General features: G+C 39.1%; 1 protein-coding gene across 6 annotated transcripts in view; it reads right to left on the reverse strand.

Moving 5' to 3' along the window:
- The window catches only part of TAFA2 (TAFA chemokine like family member 2), a 311576-nt gene that overhangs the window by 15743 nt on the left and 271944 nt on the right, over nt 1-23889 (reverse strand). For 5 of the 6 annotated variants that reach the window (XM_039363733.1, XM_039363731.1, XM_039363732.1 and 2 more), the window contains one exon: nt 8775-8813. The exons of the other annotated variant lie outside the window; for it this stretch is intronic. In XM_039363733.1, the coding sequence (XP_039219667.1) occupies nt 8787-8813 (27 nt within the window). In that variant the 3' untranslated portion in view covers nt 8775-8786. Of the gene's footprint in view, nt 1-8774; nt 8814-23889 lie in introns of those variants that run through there. 6 annotated transcript variants of the gene reach the window in all.

Genomic DNA, 23889 nt, shown 5'->3' on the forward strand with positions numbered 1-23889 from the left:
AAGAAATTGTTATAGCTATTAAACAATTGAAATTGGGCAAAGCGCCGGGTACGGATGGGTTGACATCTATTTATTATAAAGCTTTAGTAGAAGAGATGATCCAACCGTTGTGTGAACTGTTTAATAATTTATTACAGGGGTTAGAGATCCCTCCATCCTGGCGTAATGCATTTATATCATTGATTCCAAAAGATAGTCAAGATCTTACTTTGCCTAAAAATTATAGGCCTATATCTCTTTTAAATGTGGATTATAAAATTTTTGCAAAAATTTTAGCTAACAGGCTTATGGGGATCTTGCAGCAGTTTATACATAGGGATCAATCGGGTTTTATAACTGGAAGGTATATGAAGAATAACGTTAGACAAATTATTAATTTATTAGAGTATTTAGAAAAGAATAACCAAGTCTCTGCAGGCTTGATATTTTTGGATGCTGAAAAAGCCTTTGATCAAGTGAATTGGCAGTTTATGCTGTGTTTAATCAAGGAGATGAATTTTGGACAAAATATATTACAAGTATTATCCAATATATATCAAAAACAGACTGCTCAAATTATTGTAAATGGGGGTTTGTCAGAGGCTTTTGTAATAGAAAAAGGAACAAGACAGGGATGCCCGTTGTCTCCGTTATTGTTTGTTTTAACACTGGAAATTTTGTTGATTAAAATTCGGGAGTCTCAAGAAATAAAAGGAATAGAAATTAATAAAAAAGAATATAAATTAAGAGCCTTTGCAGATGACTTGGTTGTTACTTTGTCTCAACCTGTTTCTTCGGTGGTGAAATTATTACAATTGATTCAACAATATGGACGTGTTTCTGGCTTTAAAATTAATAATAATAAGACCAAAATATTAGCTAAAAACATGACTAATGGTGATAAACAGGCTCTAGTTAACTTAACAGACTTTGAAATTGTTGATAAGGTAAAATATTTGGGGGTTACATTATCTGCTTCTAATGTAAAATTGTATAAAAATAATTATGAAAAGCTGTGGATGGAGGTACAGAAGGATTTAAAAAACTGGAATAATTTACAGTTATCCCTTATGGGCAGAATTGCAGTTATTAAAATGAATGTCCTGCCAAAGTTTATTTTTTTGTTCCAAATGTTACCTATCTTAAAGAACGAACGTAATTTAGATGAATGGCAAAAAGGTATTAATAAATTTGTTTGGGCAGGGAAAAAACCAAGGGTGAAACTTAAAATAATGCAAGATTTTCGTGAGAGAGGTGGACTCAAGGTACCAAATATGAAATTGTATTATGATGCTGTAGTATTGACATTGATTAGCGATTGGGTGAATTTAACAAATACAGAAATACTTCATTTGGAAGGCTGGGACCTATTTTTTGGATGGCATGCCTATTTAATATTTAATAAAAAAGTGGATTGGGTTTTTAAGTCTCATATTATAAGAAACTCTTTGCTAAGAGTGTGGAGAAAGTATTATAAAAGTGACTTCAAAATACCATTATGGGCTATACCTCGGCATGCCATAGAAGGTATAAGGAAAGGGGTAAATATGGACAAGGTCTCTTACGTACAGTTATTAAGATGGGATGGCCAAGACTGGCAGTTAAAATCTTTGGAAGAATTAACACATGAAAACTTAACTTATTCATGGTTCCAATATAGACAAATAGTGGATAGATGGAAGATGGATTGTAAAATGGGCTGGCTTAGAGAAGATGGAATTTTTTTAAAACAAGTAAGAGATCAAAGGCCAACCCATATTAAGAGAGTTTATGGGGTTTTAGTGGAATTAGATTCAGAACTTGAACTAGTTAAAGATTGTATGATTAAATGGGCACAGAATATTGGTGAAACGATTTCAATGGATACTTGGGAACTTATTTGGATAAGAAATGTTAAATTCACACAAGCGCAAAATTTAAGAGAGAATTTTTATAAGATGTTTTATAGATGGCACCTTGACCCAAAGAAAATGTCCATATGTACCCTAATCTACAGCCGAAATGCTGGAGATGTGGATATTTGGATGCTACCTATTACCATATTTGGTGGACGTGTAAGCATATAAAAGCTTTTTGGATTAAGATATGGTGGAATATTCAAAGAATTTTTAAAAGAAGGGTAAAATTTACTCCGCAATTATTTTTACTAGGTATTGTTATTGACTGTGATGCTAAGGAGGTTATATTGATGTTAAATTTGATTACAGCCGCTAGGTTGTTAATAGGACAATATTGGAAGAAGGAATCTTTGCCTACTTTACAAGAATGGTTTCATAAAGTTTCGTATTTGGCAGAAATGGCAAAGATTTCGGCTTTCTTAAAGGAGCAATCTCAAGAAAAATTTTTTGCGGTATGGGAAAAATGGATAAATTTTATACAACATAATTTGGATATGGAAAAATATTATTTAGCCTTTTTATAATTTGTAATGATTGTTTTTTCTTTCTTTCTTTCTTCTTTTTTTTTTTTTATATATATACATTTTTAATGTATTATTATTCAAATATTTTTTTTTTTTATATATATATATGTTTTATTTTTCGTCTACTTTCTTCTTTCTTCTTTCTCTCTCTCTCTTCTCTTTTTATTTTTTATTTTTTTTCTTTTTTAGTATATATTATTCATTTTAAAGTTTATGTTATGTATATTATTTCTATATATATTATTATTGTGATTTTTATTATTATTATTAATTATTTTATAAATTGCAAATGTTATTTTTAAAATATTTGTTAAATAATCCTATATTCAGTTCTGGGAAGTCGGGGGGGGGTGGGGTGGTTGGGGAGGGGGGGTGGATTTTTATTTGTAAAACTTTTGAAAAATTTCAATAAAAAAAAAAAAAAAAAACGGAGAAACCTCAGATACAACTGAACTGTGCACTTATATTGGAAATGATTTATGAGGCCACTGCAGAAATTTGTGCTACATTTAAAAACTGTACTTTAGAATTAAGATCCAGAGACTCCACTACATTTGCTCAAACTGATGTCCAGGTTACAACTGATCATGTCATAAATCAAAATGTACCAGAAGAGGAATCTACAGAGATAGAAGTGGAATTTACTTCCTCTGACAATCCCCTCTTCAGCAGCTTAGAGAACCAGAAGAAGCAAAGACTAAGACTTCAAAATACAAAGCAACTATATTGCAAAGAGAAGAGAAAAAGACGTTTACTGCAGAGGAAGAGATTTATACTCTCTCAAAGATTACTACAAGCAATAAGAACTCATCTATTGGTTGAAAGAGAAAAAAGACGTTTACTGCAGAGAAAGAGACATACATTTGCTCAAAGATTATTACAAGCATTGAGAATGGACTTATTGGTTGAAAGGGAAGCGTTTTTATGGAAGCCTGTGTGGTATAGAAAGAAACCCAGAATTAGATTGAAAAACAAATTTAAAAATCTTTAATGGAGTAAAAGGCAATGTTGACTTCATGGATTGTTTTAAGGATAATGATCTAGAATGGGAAAATGCAATTATATACATGACTGTTTAAATTAGTAAAAACTGTTTAATGGATTAAAAGGCAATGTTGGTTCTATGGATTGTTTTAAGGATAATGATTTAGATTTAGAAGTAAGAAATATACAATTATATTTATGTGTATTTAATTTAGTTTGATGACTTTTTTGTTTTATGGAAATTTGATATGGAAATATGAAAGTTAAATGTGGAGTGAAAAAAGAAACTTGGCTTTATAGAGACTAAGAATGCATTCCTTGGAATAATAGATTGATTTAGACTGGAATTTTGAAATGCTTAATTAATTAGGAGATTTTTGTGTATAATAATACGTCTTGATATGGTATGATAATTAATTGGATGGAATTTGGTTTCTTTAATGAATGGAAATGAATTAAGTCAAAGACTACTATAAGTAACAAAAATGGACGTATTGGCTGAAAGGTTAAGGATAATGATTTAGATTTAGAAGTAAGAAAACTATAACTATATACATGTGTAATGTTTAATTACTTAAAAGATGTTTGTGTATAATAATACGATTTGATAAAATATGATAATATTGGTTTTTTAATTAAACTAGTTATTATTGGAAGAAGAAATAAATAAGAGAGGGATTAAGAACTTGAATATATTTGCAAGAGGTATTTGAAGTGATAATATGTTGATGTAAAACACTATCTGATTATGGTAATTGAAATTGATTTAAAGTTTTAATAAACAGGTTTGGTAGTAATAGAAATTTAGGATAGAAATGAAATATATTAAATTTACTATGTTACTTGAGGGAAATAGAGAGATGATAGCGAATGTATTAAGTTGAGCTGTTATTGTGTGATTTTATGTTGGAATCTTTGTTTACCCAAATACCACGGTGTGTCTTAAACACTTTTTGTTAAAACTATAAAACCAATAAAATATATTTTTTAAAAAAGAATTTTTTCAAGTATAAGTTTGTAATTAAGTGAAATTTGTTGCTGGTCCTCCTCCATTTATTTATTTATTTATTTATTTATTTATTTATGAGACTTATATACCTCTTTAAGTGCAAGCACTCTCTAAGTGGTGTACACCAGTAAGCAATGTATATATATATTTACATTGCCCCCAACAATCTGGGTCCTCATTTTATCTACTCCGGAAGGATGGAAGGCTGAGTCAACCTTGAGCCGGTGAGATTTGAACTGCTGACCTGCTGAACACAGTCAGCTAAAGTGGCCTGCAGTACTGCACTCTAACTGCTGCACCACCTCAGCTCTTATCTTCTGATGTAGTTATAGATAGACCTTTAGTGAAGGCTATTTATTAAGCAAAAGTCAGTAAGTATTCACCTCCACAGTCATAAAAACAATTTCACTGCCCAGCTGTTCTCTCAGCTTTTAATCTCTTTTAGATAATACCAAGGACAGATCTGGGCTATGAGCAGGTCTTTTTGTCAAGAATATTCATTTGCTGTACCAGGTTTTGCCACAAGATGTCCCCCCAAGCTAGGTTTTTGTCCAATTTAAGTTCTTTTTCATCTTTTTTTATGAGTAGATAGAGTAGCAAATCCCCATGAAAATAAGAACTGTTTGGGTCCCTGAATATCAAATAGATGCAAATCTAATTGTTTAGCTGTTCTTTTCAAGGCTTTATGTCCTGAAGGTAAACAAACGCTGCCATTTTATAGGGTGAGAGGAGAACATTCCCTTCCCTCTCTCCTCACAGGGGGAAGCAATTACAGGAAGATACTTGGGATACAAAGAAGGTAAGATCTCACCCAATTCCTCCGCAGTGCTTTCAAAGTACTTGTTAGTAATTTTGGCCTTGGCTGGTAACGGCTTAGTGATGGGCCATGTTAATGAACGATCTTTTCCCCATCAGTTCAAAGAGTTGCCTGGGCTCAAACGGGAAGGCTGCCGCCCTTCCACAATTGCTCGGGAGTCCTCTTCATGCTTGTTGCCCCTCCAGGGTGACTTCCAACCCTTTTCAGGGTCCCCCAGTGGGAGAAAACCAGATGGCGGAGGAAGCAATCATCCCACATGTCCACCAGTGCCGAAATCACAAACCGGAATACCCTAGGCTTTGATTTCATTGTATTGTAGAGGGTAAATCATCTGTTGTGCATAAGGCTTTATTCATGTCTGCAATAACAATTCTAATCTAATACAATTTTATCTAAGAAACTTGTGTTAAATCAAATTGCTAAATAAGTAGTTAAGTATTTGGAAAGCTGAAATTAACTGATACATCCTAATGTGAAGTTCACCAATCAGAAAAAAATGATGCATGCTTGTCTTCTGAGTTAGATTTAATTTGAAACGAACTGTTTTGCTACTCAGGTTCAATACATTAAGCAAATAAAATATAAAACAATCTCAATCCCAGATTTCTTGTCTTATAATCTTTCCCTGTGTTATGTTTAATTCTTATTTTATGTAAGCTTTTTGAAAAAATAATTGGGTCTTATCTGAGACTTGTAAAGCCATTCACATGTTTTAATGCTAAATAAATAACACTGAGGAATTCTAAGTCATTGCTGTAAGTAGAAAATATGGTGGTGGTTTACATACATGATACAGACAGCAGATAAATCTGGAGCAGATGGCAGTCAGAAATGGGAAATGGTATTGCATTTCAGGGCTATTAACCTATTTGTGAAGTTTGGAATACTCAAATAGAGAAATATTTGAAGATAGTTCGTCTTTTTTTAAATAAATATTTTATTAGATTTTGTATGAGTAGGGAAAGGATAGGGTAAATACGTGTATGGGAAGGGGTAGGAATAAGGAATTGAGGATAGGGTAGGGGAAGGTACAATAATGGGGTAACCCCCAACAATAATCTCATGCTTTAACAAGCAAACTACCGTCCAGATTTACATATTGAGTAAACATAGTTTATATAATACTAAACAATTATAATGAGTAAAGTTAACTATAATCATATAATTAGAAATTAATAAGTAAATACAATTCCTTTAAGTAGATAACCTTAATTAATAAAATATGAACTAATTCTAACTGTCGCCACTAGTATTTAAAATCACTAATAATAACGCTATTATTAACATAGAAGATAAAGCTTAGTGAAAAAACTAAAACCATATATTATATTTAATTTCAAGCTCTTTTCTCATTCTGTCATATTTCTAACCATTGATAAAAATTTTCCCAAGTTTTAAAATAAATTGAATCTTTTTTCTCTTAGATCTCCAAGGTTAATCTATCCATTTCTGAACATTCTAAAATTTTGGTAATTATAATCTGATCAGATGGTAGATTTTCATTTTTCCAAAATTGGGCAAATACTATTCTTGCAGCTGTTAAAACATGTAATATTAAATAATCATTCTCTTTACTGTAATTAGATCCTAATATTCCTAGCAAAAACAATTCCAGTTTAAATTCTATCTGTATTTTCGTCATCTTTTCCAGCCATCTATGAATCTAGACCAATATTTCTTTGTGTTAGGGCATGTCCACCAGGCATGGTAGTAAGTACCTGGCTTTTGTTTACATTTCCAACAAGTATTCGATAAATTTTTAAACATTTTCGCCAATTCAACTGGTGTCATATACCATCTATAAAACATTTTATATAAGTTTTCTTTGTATGAGGCTGCTTTAGTAAGTTTAATGTTTTTATCCCAGAGTTTTTGCCAGTGTTCTAAGTCTATAGAATATCCAAAATTCTTTGCCCATACTATCATTGTTTCTTTTACTTGTTCTTCTTCCATCTTCCATCTTAACAGAAATTTATAAAGTTTCTTAATCAAGTTTTCATCTGTTTTTAAAAGTATTTTATCAAGTGGAGTCTGCTCTTTATAAAATCCTGTTGATTTTATATCTTTTTCATATCTTGTTTGGATTTGCAAATAGGACCACCAAGTCAATACCTTGGTGGTGAAGGGCTTGCCTGTCTTTAAGTTTTCCATCCTTATCCAAAAGATCTTTATAACTAACAAGTTTATCATAATTAATTAAGTTTGGGTACGCAAATGCTTCCATTGTTCAAAGCCACTCCGGTATTTTTGTATACATTTTGTGTTTAATTCTCTCCCATTCTGAGAGCAATACGTTTCTTTTTTTTTTTTTTTTGCTGCAATAGTTTTATTCCCAAAACTACAACTTAAATTTTGTTGAAAGCTGCCACATCCATTGATTGTACATAATCTTCGAATGCAGTGATCTTCTCTTCCAACATATCAGTTCCAACTTTATCATCTTCAACTACACACTGAATTTGAAGTTTCTTTATTCCATAACCAACGTTTCTTATGGCATGATTTTGAAAGTATTTATGTGTTTTAGTTTTCTCGTACCATATAAAACCATGAATTAATGAATGGGTGTATACCCATTTTGAAAAGAAGTGATAGCTTAAAAAAAAGAAGGTACCCTTACATATACCTTCTATAAGGGTAGATTTAATTCTAAACTGAATGAAAAATACCCTATAAAGATATTTTATATTTGTATAAAAGATATATAAAAATCTATAATAAGATCAATTAAATGTTACAAAATATGTATCATTATTTTTATATATATTTTTATCTGCCATGCTACTTAAGATTACTCTCCAGCTTTGCAAATACAAAAGATTTCTTTCTCTTTACTTTTTCTGTATGGTGAGCAAGGTATCCATATTTTGTTAGTTATTCTGAATGTATATCTGGATAATGATTGAATTTTAAATTTTCAAAACATGAAGAAACCAAACTTTTAATTAATTAAATAACTTTGACAGATCCCAAAAGCATTGTGCAAATATCAGAAACTAATTAGGCAAGTGATTTTATTTATTATTGTTATTATTATATTTATAATTACTTTGCAGATATGTATGTTTTATTTTTTAATAACATTATGGAAGTGGATTGCAACTGACTTTTGTTATTTTTTTAATCTTCCCAAGCTAATTTACAATATAAGTCCTTTGAACTGTATGTGTAAGTTGCACTACAAGCTCACCTAACACTCTGAATCACATATTTCATATCAACTTGCGGTCTTACATTATGCTCACACACAAACACGCACGCACACACATTTTTACTTAATATTCTGCTGAAATAACTCAGAAAACAAATTTTGGCTTTTAAAATTATTATTTTTTTCTGCTCACATATAATGTTATATATGTTCTCAAGCTGTTCAGTTTATAAAGAATGACTGGTAAATATTTACTGTTTTTTACCTCTAAGAAAACAGAAATCAATCATAAAATTCAAAGATACATTTCTGGAAGGTAATAGAACAGAATAGATCTGGAAGGGACCGTGGAGATCTTCTAGTCCAGCCCCCTGCTCAAGCAGGACCTTCACCATCTCAGACAGGTGAATGTCCAGTCTCCTCTTCAAAATCTCCAGTGATGGAGCGTGTTCTGTTTCAAAAGAAGAGGCATCAAGATGAAGCAACACATTCCAACAGTTCTCCTTTATTGAAAACACCAACAGAACTGATTTTAAAATGGTGCGGCCCCCTTTTATAGACCCCCTGCACAATACCTTGCTGGCCAATCATTTCAAAGGATCTTTTCCTGCTGTGCGCGTGCATGCAAGGCTGGGAGCAGCCTTTCTTGTCCCGGGCATTCACATGGTCTCCCCAGGCCAATCGCTGCAGCCTGTGCCTGCCGGCCCAGGACATAACACCCCTCCCCCCTTGGCTAAAATAATAAAGCACACTTTTTATTTTAAATACTCCAACACTCCATTACATTGCTTACGTTGCATCTATATACATACACAACACTACAGTCTTGCTACGGCCATGCTCCCCACTCCTCTTGAGCTGCATTACTTAACCCAGACTACTAGGCCTGCCCATGAACTACCAAGGACCGTACATAGTCTTGTAAGTATTTGGGAGGACCTCTGGCCCACCCTGATCTTCTCATGGCCAGTGTGTGTGCCTGGCCTGCCAGCTCACCTGCCAGGCTAGGCAGACCAGGACTTTGTTGCCCCAAGGACCCAGGGGACCCACCCAGCTGCTGACTGGCTGGATCCGCTAAATCCAAGCCAGGGTTCCTGGGGTGGGGTGGAATTCCCCAAATCCAGTGGTGGCGTGGAATTCCCCAAGTCCACAGAGGACTCCTCTTGGGAGCACTGTCCCTCGAGCCCTAGACCAGCAGCTGGAGTGGCCTGAGTGGCTGATGTGCCCCAATATCCCATGGCCCCAGTGTATGTGCCGGAGGTGCCAGAGGCTGGAGCCGCCTCCATGGTGAACCCCCTTTCTGCAGACTCCCTGTTTGGAGCAATAGCTGAAGCCTAGGGATGTTGTGGTCCTCTCCCCCCCCCAAGAGCAGAGCCAGGAGCGGAAGAGTTGCTGGGAAGCCTCCAGCGCAGTTGGTCAATGTGACATCAGATCACACAACCATCGTCCAAGGCCACTTCATATGACAGCGGCCCAGAGACTTGCATACCACTGCTGTGACCCAGAGATATCCTGGTCCATAGTTCCTTGCCCAGACCGGATCGCCCACTTGTAGTCTCCTAGGTGCCCACGGCTGTGACACCTGTGAAGCCACCCGGTCTGGGTGCAATCTGTCCAGTTTCGTGATGAGGCGGCGACCCCAGCAGACTTCAGCTGGGCTCTTTCCAGTAGATGTGTAAGTGGAAGTGGAAAAGAAGAAAGTCCGCTAACCTGTGATGCCAGTTCCCGTGAGTGATCCTCTTTAAGGCATCCTTGATTGTGCACACCATCCATTCAGCCTGGCCGTTGGAAGCTGGATGGAATGGTGCAGATGTGGCATGCCGGATCATGTTGGCCTGGAGGAACGCCTTGAACTCAAACAACGTGAATTGGGGCCCGTTGTCAGAGACAAGGACATCTGGAAGTCCATGTGCGGCGAAGATCCCTCTCAGCACTTGGATGGTCCTAGCAGTGGTAGTGGAGGAGACAGGCATGACCTCTAGCCACTTGGAATGACTGTCCACGAGGAGTAAGAAGAATTGCCCCTGAAAGGGCCCAGCATAGTCAATATGGACCCTCAACCATGGGGTATGAGTCTCCTCCCACCTATGAACTGGGGCCTGGGGCATCTCCAGCCTTGACTGTTGGCAAACAGTGCACCTGTGGACTGGACCTCGATGTCTTTGTGGAGCCCAGGACACCAAAGATGGCTGCGTGCTAACACTTTCATCCGGACTATTCCTGGATGTCCATCATGCAGAGACTGCAGGACTCTAGTCCTCAATGAGGTTGGGATTACTACCCGGCTACCCCATAGGACACCCCCTTGAAGGTGGAAATCTCATGCTTCCTCTGCCAGAAGCTCTGGAATTCTGAGCCTGGACATGTGTCAAGCCATCCAGATAACGCCCAGGTCAGCATGCGTGTTAGCATGTGATCGGTGGCTGTTTCTGCAGCTATGTCCCTAGCACTGAGGGGAGATTCAGGCAAGTCCTGAATAGACAGGATGCGGTTGGCAGGTGCTGGATCTGCCTCTATCTGCTGTAATGGAAACCTGCTGAGACCATCTGCATGGCCCATTTCTTTGCCTGGCTTGTGAACCAGTGTATGGTCATATGCAGACAGGAAGATAGACCATCTCAGCATTTGTGGGGATATTATGTGTGGGGTTTGTTTGTTCATTGTGAACAACCCCAGCAGTGGCTTATAGTCTGTAAAGAGCATGAAGTGGCGGCCATTATACGAAGTCATGGAACTTCTTTATGCCAGCCACTATGGCTAAGGCTTCCCTATCTATCTGTGCATAATTGCGTTCAGCTGATGATAGGTTCTAGAGTAGTATGCTATTGGGACTTGCGTTCCATCAGCCTTCAAGTGACTTAACACAGCCCCAATCCTATAAGGGAATGCATCACAGGCGATGCACACCGGCAAGTTCTCATTGAAGTGTGCTAGGACAGCATTTGAAGAGAGCAAGGCCTTGACCTCTTTGAAGCTCTTTTCATGTGCTTGTGTCCACTGCCAAGGGGCCTGTTTGTCCAAGAGCTGGTGTAATGGCTCAGCCACTGCAGCCTTGTGAGGAAGGAATGAGTGGTAAAAATTTAGCAGTCCCAGAAAGGCCTGAAGTTCGCCCTTGGATTTGGTACTTGGGGCCTGCTGAATTGCTTGCAGCTTGGATTCAGCAGGGTGGATGCCCTGAGCATCAATGCGGAATCCTAGAAACTCTGTGGAGGTAACCCCAATCTTGCACTTGTCTTGCTTAAGCTTCAGCCCCGCTTGGCAGAAACGTAGCAAAACGGCTCTCAGCCTTTCAGCTAAATTGTCAACTGAGTCCCCAGCAATGAGGACATCATCAAAGTACGGGCAAACACCAGGGATATTTCAGAGCGTTCGGTCCATTACACTCTGGAAGATGAAGGGGCCATGTTTACTCCAAATTGCAATCTTTTTACCTTGAATGCCCCCCTGTGAGTCACCATAGTTTGGGCCTCGGCCGTTTCCTCATCAACTGGCAATTGTTGATAGGCCTGAGCCAGGTCAAGCTTAGCAAAGATCTGGCCCCCCTTGAGGGAGGCTAGAATGCGGCTGACCACCGGTACTGGGTACGAATGCTGCTGCAGTGCTTTGTTAAGCGTGCACTTGTAGTCCACACAGATTTGGAGTTCACCATTGGCCTTCAGTAGCGTAACTATGGGCGTTTCCCATGGACTACTGTCCACAGGCTCTAAGATACCCTGCTGAATCAGTTTATCCAGCTCTGCATCTATTTTACCCTTTAAGGCAGTGGTTCTCAACCTTTTTAATGCCGCGACCCCCAACTGGTTGTAAGTCGAGGACTACCCAACCGGTCGTAAGTCGAGGACTTTCCCTGCCCAGAAGTGCCACACATGCGTGGTGCCGCCCCCTGTGCCGGCTGAGGTGTAGTTGGCAAGCGGCAGAGATGGAGCAGGCTGACCACCGGCTGGGCCACCAGCTGGCCCAGCCCAAGGGAGGTAAGGCACCCGCCAGGCCCCACATGTGCCAGCAATCCTCCCTGCACCCGCTGGCCTCCCACCTCCCACCCCTGGCCCTCTTTTACTTACATTTTTAGTAGTTGCTCAGCAGGGAGGGGTGGAAATTTCCAGACAGCTCGCCTTCACTGAAGACAACTTGCAGCACCATTGCAGAATGGGACTTTTGGCAGGCTCAGCAGGGCAGAGACAGCCTGGACAATTCCTATTGGCTTTTGAAAGCCAATAGAATTAGACTCTATTCAAGAGAGTCTATTCTATTGGCCTTCAAAAGCCAATAGAATAAAAGGGAGTAGCACAGCTAAGAAAAAGGGGGAAAAATGGCGGACTGTGTTGTTTGGCGACCCCCGTGAAATGGTCGTTCGACCCCAAATGGGGTCCCGACCCACAGGTTGAGAACCGCTGCTTTAAGGCAAAGGGCACCCTGCATGGCTTGATTCTAATGGGGGCTATGGCTGGGTCTAGCCTAGAGAAATAGGAGGGCCCTTGTAGGAGCCAAGTTCTGGACTAAACACATCTGCAAACTCCTTGCAAACCCCAGTCAGGCCTGTTGTTTGCACGCCGTGTATTCCAGTAACCTGAATTTCCAGGACCTCAAACCAGTCAAGTCCAATGAGACTCGTGCGGTCTCCCCCAACCACAACTACATCCAGTGGCCCCTCAAAATTCATACACTGCACCTTGAGCGTGGCCTCCCCCCTCATGTTGATTCTGGAATTTTGGAAATCTGTGAGGATGAGGGTTGATGGCCTGAATTTAACCCGTAGGCCGCTTCTGCTGCAGACCTTGTTAAAGGTGTCTAGGGAGATGATCGATAGAGCAGACCCAGTGTCCAGCTCCATCGACAAGGGGACCCCTTGCAACTTCACGTCTGGGTAAGCTGTGTCAAATTCTGAAAGCCGGCCTATCTTTGCCATTGTTTCAGCCCAGGAATTTTGTCCACGCCTCCTGCTGCAAGGATTGAGAAGGGGATCCCTTTTCTGAGCTCACCTCCAGCATTTCTGTGCTGGCAGGCTGAGTCAGTCTCCAGGCGCCACACTTCTCCGAGCTGCAAGCCCCCCTGTGGTGAGTCAGCTTGGCTTCTTAATCTGTTTGCCTTGCAGGCATCCCACCTTCGTCGCCAATGTTCTGTTTCAGAAGAAGAGGCATCGAAACGAAGCAACAAGTTCCAACAGTTCTCCTTTATTGCAAACACCAACAGAACTGATTTTAAAATGGTGCGGCCCCCTTTTATAGCTCACCTGCACAATACCTTGCTGGCCAATCATTTCAAAGGATCTTTTCCCATCGTGTGTGTGTGTGCGCAAGGCTGGGAGCAGCCTTTCTTGTCCCGGGCATCCACATGGTCTGCCCGGGACAATCGCTGCAGCCTGCGCCTGCTGGCCCAGGATATAACAGAGCGCCCACCATTTCTGGGGTAAGCTGTTCCACTGATTGATTGTCCTCACTGTCAAGAAGTTTCTTCTTAATTCCAGGCTGCTTCTCTCTTTGATCAGTTTCCAACCATTGCTTCTCGTCCTTTCCTCTGGTGCTTTGGTGAACAACCTGCCCCCCTCTGCCCTGTGGCAGCCCCTCAAATACTGGAACACTGCTATCATGTCTCCGCTATTTCTTCTTTTCTTTAGACTAGCCAAACCCAAGTCCCATAGCCATTTTTTGTATGTTTTAGCCTTTTGTACGTTTTGTATGTTTTAGCCTTCGATCATCTTAGTTGTTCTTCTCTGAATTTTTTCCAAACTCTCATCATCTTTTTTGTGTTATGGTGACCAAAATTGGCTGCAGTATTCCAGGTTTGGTCTAACTAGGGTTTTATAAAGCGGTAATAATACTTTGTGTGATCTTGATTCTATGCCTCTGTTTATACAACCCAGGATTCTATTAGCTTTTTTGGTTGCTGCTGCACACTGCTGGCTCATAGTCAAGTGATCGTCCACTAGGACTCCCAAGGTCCCTCTCACAGTTATTGTTTTAAAGCCAGGTCTCACCCAATCTGTATTTGTATCTTTGGTTTTTCCTGCCTAAATGTAAGACTTTGCTTTTCTCCAAATTAAAACTCATTTTGTTGGATAAGGCCCATTGTCCAAGTTTGCCAAGATCTTTTTGGATCCTGAGTTTGTCTTCTGGGGTATTGGCTACTCCTGTCAGTTTTGTGTTATCTGCAGATTTGATGAGTTACCTTTCAATTCCCTCATCTAAGTCGTTTATGAAGATATTGAAGAGTAGTGGGCCTAAAACGGAACCGTGTGTTACCCTACTGCTTACTTCTCGCCATGTGAATGTAGTGCCATTGAGGACTACTCGTTGAGTACGGTTTGTTAGCCAGCTATAGATCCATCTGGTGGTGATGTTGTCTATTTCACCCTTTCCTAGCTTACCAAGGAGTAGGTTGCGGTCTATCTTGTCAAATGCCTTTCTGAAATCTAAGTATACTATATCCACTGAGTTTCGCTGATCTACAAGTTTAGTCACTTTATCGCGAATGAGATGAGATTGGTTTGGCATAATCTGTTTTTAACAAACCCATGTTGGCTACTAGTTATAACTTTGTTTGTTTCTAATTGTTCGTAGATCTGTTTTTTTGATTATCTTTTCTAGGATCTTCCCAGGTATTGATGTTAAACTGATTGGTCTGTAGTTTCCTGGGTCCATTTTTTTTCCTTTCTTAAAGATGGGGACTACATCAGCCCTTTTCCAATCCTCAGGTATTTTTCCGGTGATCCAGGATTTATGAAAGATGTGGTACTGAGATAACATCTGCCAGTTCCTTCAGAACTCTGGGATGTAGTCTGTCAGGTCCCAATGATTTGTATTCGTCAAGGTTGGATAGGTATTTTCTTACCATTTTCTTGCTTATTTTAATTTTTGTTTCTGGTACGTCTTTTGCAGTGGTTTTTTGGTGCATTGGGCTATAGTTTCTTTTTGTGTGAAGACTGACAGAAAGTATGAGTTAAGCAGCTCTGCTTTCTCCCTATTGCCTGTAATCTCCTTGCTGTCCTGTCTATTTAGTGGGTCTACAGTTTCCTTGATTTTTTTCTTGTTGTTAATGTGTTGGAAGAAACTTTTTTTTATTGTCCTTGATTTCTGTTGCAAGTCTTTGTTTGTTCTGAGCCTTTGCTTTCCTGACTTTATCTTTGCATGTTCTAGCTGTCTGCTGATAATCAGTTTTAGTTATGTGCCCCTCTCTCCATTTTTTGTATTTGTCCTTTTTGTCTTTTAGTTTGTTAGAGAGATCTTTGTGCAGCCATGCTGGTTTCTTCTTGGTTTTCTTGTTTTTCTTTCTCAGTGGTATTGTGCTGGTCTGGGCTTTTGTGATCACATTTTATAGGGTTTCCCACACTTCCTGGGTTGTTTTCCCCTTTAAGACTTCCATCCATGGGATTTTTCCTAGATTCTCTCTGAGATTGTTAAAGTCGGCTCTTTTGAAGTTTAGGAGTTTGATTGGATTGTTTTCTATTGCTAGTGTTTGCATTATATTAAATTCCAGTATGACATGGTCACTTTCACCCAAGTTTCCGGTAATTTCAATTCCCTCTATGTCTTCTTCTCTGTTTGTAAAGATTAAGTCCAATATAGCTTTGCATCTAGTTCCTTCTTCCACCTTTTGGGTGACAAAGTTGTCAGCTAGGTTAGTTAGGAATCTGATCTCCCGCTCACTGCAGAGTTTGTCTCCCAGTTGATATCTGGATAGTTGAAATCTCCAATTTCTATTGTGGTATGCGTCATACATGCATTTGTTAACTGGTTGGCAAAGTGTTCATCTATTTCTTCTGATTGGTTGGGTGGCCTGTATAATATACACCTATAGCAATACCACTTTTTTTCTTTTATAGTGACCCATATACATTGTGGAGAGATTTTATCTTTGATCATGTGCATTTCTACAGATATGTAGTGTTCTCTTACATATAGTGCAACTCCCCCTCCTCTTTTTGTAGACCTGTTTCTTTTGAACAATTTGTATCCATCTATCAGTCCATTCCATTCATGGGTTTCATCCCATCAGGTTTCTATTATGCCAACTATGTCATACCCTCCATCGTGTACTATTGCTTCTAGTTTGCCCTGTTTGTTCCCCAAGCTTTGAGTGTTCTCCTCTAGGATTTCTTTTTTTATATAATATTTTATTAGTTTTCTAATTTTACAATTAAATATTTAAAAAGCAATGTGGTGACTGGAGTTAATCAATAATTCAATAACATACATAAGTCTTTAATACAAATCTCAAGTTACAATATCAGATATTTCCTCTCTTTTTCTTTTAATATCTACTATCTCATATTAGGTTAATATAGTTCTTATTATTATCAACTAAGTAAAAACATCTTTGTTACATTTATCAATAATTTTTAGCTTATACATATCTTAATTGTGTTTGCATTCAATCCTTATATACAATCAGTGTCCTGTTATTACTTTTTTCCCAAGCTTTAATTTCCCATCAATATTCAAATTAACATTTGGTATTTATAATTTCCAAGCTTTGGTAACCAAAGTTTCCCTTATCTCAACTTCCTTTTTCCCTTTTCATAACAAAATCTAATATTCTAAATACACATCTTATCTATTTGCATATAGTCTTTTCTGTTTTCTAAAAGTTATCTATTTTCCACCATATTAAACCAAAAGTCTATTAGTCTTATTACACATCTTACCTATTCGATTATAATGTTATTTTGTTTTCTAAAAATTATCTATTTTCCACCATATTCAACCCTCTCATCAGTAATCTGAAATCGCCTCAAATATATCAAAACCCTAGTTTTCTTCAGCCTTACTCTGGCTTTCTTCCTTTGCCAACTGACCTTCCATGTCAGTATTTTTGAATCGTCAAACAGTTCTCCCTCTATTATTATATATATTATTTGAAATAAGAAAGACCATTCGATTACAGTTTTTTTGGAAGAACTAGCCCATTTGTATTCATTAGGTCGCCTCCGTATTACTCCAATTTCCCACAGATAGGTTTATCTTCCATTCAATCTGTTCTTCTTCCTTTTCCTCAAATTTCTTCTGATTTATATAAAAAGTCTTTTCCTTTTTCAATGTTGTCACTCCCTTTTCTGAATTTTCCGTTGGCTGGATCTGTTGGTCAGTTGAGTCTTAGTGTTTAGTTGTTCTACTCTTCTGTTATTTTCTGCATTGTTAGTTCTTTGGTTGTAGTCAAGATCTGGGTTTGTATATCTAAGCTGGCATCTTGTTCCTTTATGTTGCATCTTATTTTATCACAAGCTGAAAGAATGGTTTCGTGTATTGATTTCAACATAGAAAGGATTTTTTCCTGATCTTTATCCATATTCTCTTGATAATGTGTTAAGTTAAAGACTTTAAAATCAAACATTAAAAATAGTTTTTTGTTTTTTATAACTGGTTGTGGGACATCTATTTCATGTGTTATAGGTAGTCTTTATAGTGGAAATTGTTTACCAAATAAGAATTTATAGTCCAAAGCATTTCATCATCGTGTGTAATAACAGGTGCTTCTCATGTAAAGAAATAGGAAAGCAATTCCCCATATATAACTCTGAAAATCAGTAAAGGTTTACCTTCATAGTTCAAACAGGCCAGATATGCCACTCTAAAGTTCCTTCTTTAGAGCTGAGCTTTTCACAGGTGGTATCTGTCAAGGTCAAAAGAGCTTTTTCTAGAGTTTGGGCTTCAAGCCAAGTCTCTTTTAGGCAATTACAAGTTGTAATACCATAGTTCACCACAAGATGTCACCGATGCCATTTAAAGCTTTTTAAGTCCAAAGTTTTTATGAGGTTTTTCAAGGTTTATTTCTTTTTTTTAGATCAAAACAAACGTCTCCAGTAAGAATAGGAAAACCTTTAGTCCCCAAGCATATGCATCCAATTAGATTAGAATTGTTCTTCTAGTTGCTCTGTTTCCCCTGGGTAATTAGTCACCACTATTCTTAGAGGGTGGAGTAGAAATTCCCTTCCCTCTCTCCTCACAGGAGGAAAAATACTTTGGGCAGCTTTTACAGGAAAAGATATTTAAAGTTTTAAACAGAAGATCAGATCTCAGCCAGTTTCATCCGTGTTGCTTTAAAGGTGCTTGGTGGTGATTTTGACTTCTGCTGTCAGCAGCTTAGTGATGAGCCATATTGCTATGGCTGGTCTTTCACCCGCAGGTTTGGAGGGCTGCCCCAGATCAAGTGGAAGGGCTGCCGCCCTCCCATGATCAAGCGGGGGTTCCTCCTTGTTCATTGCCCCTACAGGGCAACTTTCGACCCTTTCCAGAATCCCCAAGTGAGACGAATTCAGACATGAAAGATGGTTTGCAATCGCAAACCAAAAGTCTCCTCTAGAATTTCTTAAGCTGATCAAACAAGCTGTAATAGTAATCATATTGATGACAAAATAAATCATAATGAATATGAATTTATTATTTAACAACTAATTATGGGGAAAAGGCATGTTTTGATAAAAGAGTTTGCAGAAATTTAAATCTTTATGCAAAATGTTCTTCAAGCCCCTCGGTTATGCCTGCTTGGGGAGAAGGGGCACAATGATCTTGATAATACATACATTTACATTAAGAATTGAATGGAAATTTAAAATACATGAGTTGTGAACATATATTTTAATATAGTTTGTTTATATATTAATATATTGGCATAAGTATAAGACCTGAGAAAAAAAATCAAATATAATATTTTATTTTATGCCTTTAAAACAGTATTTACTACTGGCGACTCCCCACACTATGCCCTGAAATTTTCATGGCAAGATTTCAGAAGTGATTTGCACTTACCTTCTTCCTACAGCTGAAAAAGAGTGACTGGTCTAAGGTCACCCAGCTGGTTTTGTGCTGATGGATGGACTAAAAATCAGGTTCTCCTGATTTTCTAGCCTTATGTCTTAACCACTCCACTAAATAGTTCTCTAATATTATATGAAATATATATAGATATATGTTCTGAACAAGCAGTTTACACTAATGTTAATTTAGAAGAAAGGTAACTAGAAAATTGGTAATTTATTTAGTAAGAGAAATCAGCTTTTCTTGAAGATTAAGCAGTTTTCTATTCTGGAAAACTGAAGAGTTAGTTATTTAATAAGCCTCTATCAGTAATAAATTAGTTGCATATAATTCCTTTGTTTCTGCAGTAGGCTATTTTTCACAAACGACTGTCACAGATTCTGTCTGCACTCTACATCCTCTTTCAGCTGCATCACAAAGCACCTGCTCTGAGTTTTTGAATCCTATTACACTGGTATAAAAAAACGCTTTTCAATCTTATCTGCAAAAGCTTGCAGTTTCTGACATATAAAGTATGTAAATCATTCTATAAAGTAAATCATTTTGTAATCTTCCCGCTGCTTTTTCTACATATTGCCCCACAAAGACAGCAATTGCTGTTTCATATTAAACCAGCTGAGCACCTCGAATAATATTTCATTACTTTTTTTTTAACATGCTGATGACTCTTTTGTCTAACAGAGACTTAATTTCATCTTTATTCAATTTTGGTATATTCCAGATGTGTTGGTACTGCAACATCAAGAATTTCTAGTCTGGGGAAAGCTTAATCAATCAGTAATGCTGGTATATATATATCAATTTCCCAAGATAAATGAAACACAGCAAATCTTAATATGTGCTATATTTCTATTTCTGAGAGGAACAAAAAGAAAGCAAGACTCGAAAGAAAAACTATAATCATATAATCATATTTCAAGTTTTTTTTATCAGCACTGTTAGCAGTACCTGTCCAACTTTGCAGTTGCCAAAATTACATATGAATGTGTGATAATTTAAGGGAGGACAGATCTCAATGTGTAAAAAGACATTAATATTAACCTTAGTTTCAAGATAAATAAGAATCCTAGATACAGAGTCTCATCATCCATTTTTCTCTTTAGTAGAACAGCTTATTAAACAAAAGTAGCCCCAATAGAGCAAATGTGTATAGTAAATGTTATAGTCAAGAATACCAGATGATTATATTCTTTTTTATAAATAAGTTTTATTACTTTTTTAATTTTTACATACAGAGTGCTCAAGAAACACAGTGGTGATGGAGTAATCAATCATCCAAAAACAAAATCATATATATATATGAGTTCTTGTGTTCTTATGTCAAAAAAGAGGAACCAACATCTTCCCTGGTCCAACACCTTAAAGCCACAGGACATGAAATTGACTTTAAAAATACCAGAACCATTGCCAAAAGTGAACATTTTAATAACAGAATAATCAGAGAAGCCATCGAGATAGAAAAACGCCCACACAGCATGAACAAGCGAGATGATACCTCCCGCCTACCAGCCATTTGGAAACCCGCCCTTATTGACAAACGACTCCCTAACACAAAAAATGATACCAGACCCACACTCACAAAAACCACACAGGATGTCACCACCACACATCCACGCAAAAAGCAAACCCAAAGCCACACCGATGATGAGGCACGACCACAAACCAGAAGCCAGACCACAGCTGCATCATTAGCCACTTTAAACCCCTCCAATCCATACATGAAGCAAACTGACACTCTCCATGAAGATGAGGCACGACCACGAACGCGAAGCCAAAAAATAGCAAGGCAGCCCAAAATCTTAAACCCCCCTGCAACTCAGACTAACCTGAGCACAACCAAACAGAACACTCCCCCAGCCAATCAGAGCACAGCCAAGCCCCTAACCATTCAGAACACACCTCCACCCAATCAGAACACAGCCAAGCTCCCACCCAATCAGTTCATACCCCTACTGGCAGTTAAAAGGAAGAAACAGCTAAGACCACACATTGCTGCTCGAAGCATGAAGCTGAAAACACCAGCCTGAAGATGACGAATGGGACTTCATCGAAACGTCGCCAAGACACTTCCAATTTTACACGGGAGAAAACCCAAACAACTAAAAACCTACATACACACACACACACACACACACACACACACACACATACATGCATATATACATACATATACGTATATGTATACATATACATATACATATGTGTAGGTCTTTGGTTATTCAGGTTTTCTCCCATGTAAAATTGGAAGTGTCTTGGCGCCGTTTCGACGAAGTCCCATTCGTCATCTTCAGGCTGGTGTTTTCAGCTTCGTGCTTCGAGGAGCATAAAGTTCTGATTGGTTAGGGGCTTGGCTGTGCTCTGATTGGATGAGGGAGTGTTCTGTTTGGGTGGGGGCTTTGTTGTGCTCGGGTTAGTCTGAGTTGCAGGGGGATTTGAAATGGTGACCTGCATTGCTGTTGTTTGGCTTCGCGTTCGTGGTTGTGCCTCATCTTCATGGTGGGTGTCAGTTTGCTTCATATATGAATTGGAGGGGGTTTAAAGTGGCTAATGATGTCTCCACCACACATCCACGCAAAAAACAATCCCAAACCCACACTGATGATGAGGCACGACCACAAACCAGAAGCCAGACCACAGCTGCATCATTAGCCACTTTAAACCCCTCCAATCCATACATGAAGCAAACTGACACCCACCATGAAGATGAGGCATGAGCGCAAAGCCAATCAACAGCAACACAGCTCACCATCTCAAATCCCCCTGCAACTCAGACTAACCCAAGCACAACAAAGCCCCCGCCCAAACAGAACACACGAACAATCCTCCCTTACATTCATGGTGTCTCTGAGGCCACAGCATGGCTGTTGGCCCCCTACAATGTGAGCATTGCCCACAGACCCGAGCACACCCTTAGGTCCAAGGTCATGCATCCAAAAGAACCGCTCCCCAACAGTCAACGATCATCTGTGGTTTACAGAATTAATTGCAAGGACTGTGCAAGCAATTACGTTTGGGAAACCACTAAAAGACTGAGGACCAAGGTTCATGAGCATGAACTGGCTATTAGAAGGCAGGAGCAATGCTCACAAGTGTGGGCCCATATGTCCAGCTCTGGCCACACTTTTGATCTAGCAAACACAGAGGTTATAGCTTGTGAGACTACCAAGGGTGGCCGCCTACTTAAGGAAGCCTGGCTCTCTAATGAAAATTCCATCAACCAGCATATAGACCTTGTGCCGGCCTACCAGATGCTTAGGAGATGGGAACAACAGCACCACGGCCTACTGAGAAGACATTTAACTCTTTCTTGGCAGGATTTGGGTGGTAGAATGATGGATGAGACAGGCACGATCTCCAAGGAAGAAGATGACAGCGTTTTACATAATTGGAACGATGGCTCTATAGATGGGATGACCACGACTCACATGGACTGAGATGATGGACCAAATGGCCTTAAGCCAGGGACGGAAGTACTGAGGCAATCTGGAAGGAGGGAGAGGGACTGGGAAGACAGGGAGCAGGAATCCTGGAACAGCTGCTTGTTGCAGGACTGGGGCGGAGGAATTACGACAACGGCCTTGGGGGTGGGGGAGGATAATGGCCCTGGGAGGGAGGGGACTGGGCACAGGGACGGATTGACAACCACCCTCCAAGTGGTTGCACATGCTCAAAAAGAGCACTTGAGGATCGTAAAACAACCAGTGGAGTCAAAGAAAGTTTGCCTGATGCGGACTGTCTTTGGTGCGATAAGGATTAATATACTCAATGGGCCAATGACGCGCTCAAAGAGCCAGGTGCAGAGGCAGGAGGCTATATGAGCTGCCTTCCCAATCTCCTGCTATTCTAACTCTGATGACACCGGCAGTTTTTTGGCCGGACAAAAGCTTAGTAACTCTTCTTAACCACAGCCTCTTCTTAAATAGGCTGGTTTATTATATCCTGGTGTTCGTTTTTTCTTTTATTTGTTAGCATAATGCCCAGGATTCACATTTTTAGTATTTTAAAAGACACACACACACACACACACATATTCTAAGCGACCAAAAAACACATGAGCACCAGGAATATTATGAAACTATAAAAGTTTAATACAATAAATCACTTAGCTTTCGTCGGCAGCTACTGACATCGTCAGGGTATAATGTTAGTCAATGGGAGAGTTCATTTATAGGCAAAACGCTGCTTGCACCTGGCTCCTAGATCTCATCACCGGTCCTAATTGGCTAAGCTGCGCTCTAGTCGTAACTTCCGTATCAATGACTGTGCTTTTCTTGCATCTCCTGCCTGTGTGTATTGTTATGCATTCTCCCCTCATGTGGTCCTACGTTGGGGGAATTTTCTCCCCTCTTTTTTGGTTATTCAGGAGCTCCATATCTCTCAGCTGCCCTATCTTCTCACACTTTCTCCCCCTTTGTCCGGGCTGTCCTGCTATGATATATTCTCTCTCCCCTTCCTCATTTCCGTATCCCCCATCCACATCCCAGTTGCCATCTCTTCTCTTGTGGGGTTGCGCCCTTAACACCTCCCATTGATTCTTGCCCTCTATTCTCCCCCTTCCATTCACATGGTCATCGTTCCTGTAGCTGCTGTCCCATCTGGCACCTGCTTTCTCCTCCCCCCCCCATTTCTAATACTGTTGACCTCCGTATCATCTCGGGTGCCTCGAGCATCACTTCATTGCCCCCATTGGTGCAATCAGGCCATCCCTATGGGGCAGATTGATGTAACCATCCTCCCCCTTCTCAGGTGCGGTCGGTCTGTTGCTGCCTCGAGCCG

The sequence above is a fragment of the Crotalus tigris genome, unplaced genomic scaffold, assembly GCF_016545835.1.
Source record: "Crotalus tigris isolate CLP2741 ecotype Arizona unplaced genomic scaffold, ASM1654583v1 scf7180000019583.1695794, whole genome shotgun sequence".
NCBI classification, from domain to species: Eukaryota; Metazoa; Chordata; class Lepidosauria; order Squamata; family Viperidae; genus Crotalus; species Crotalus tigris.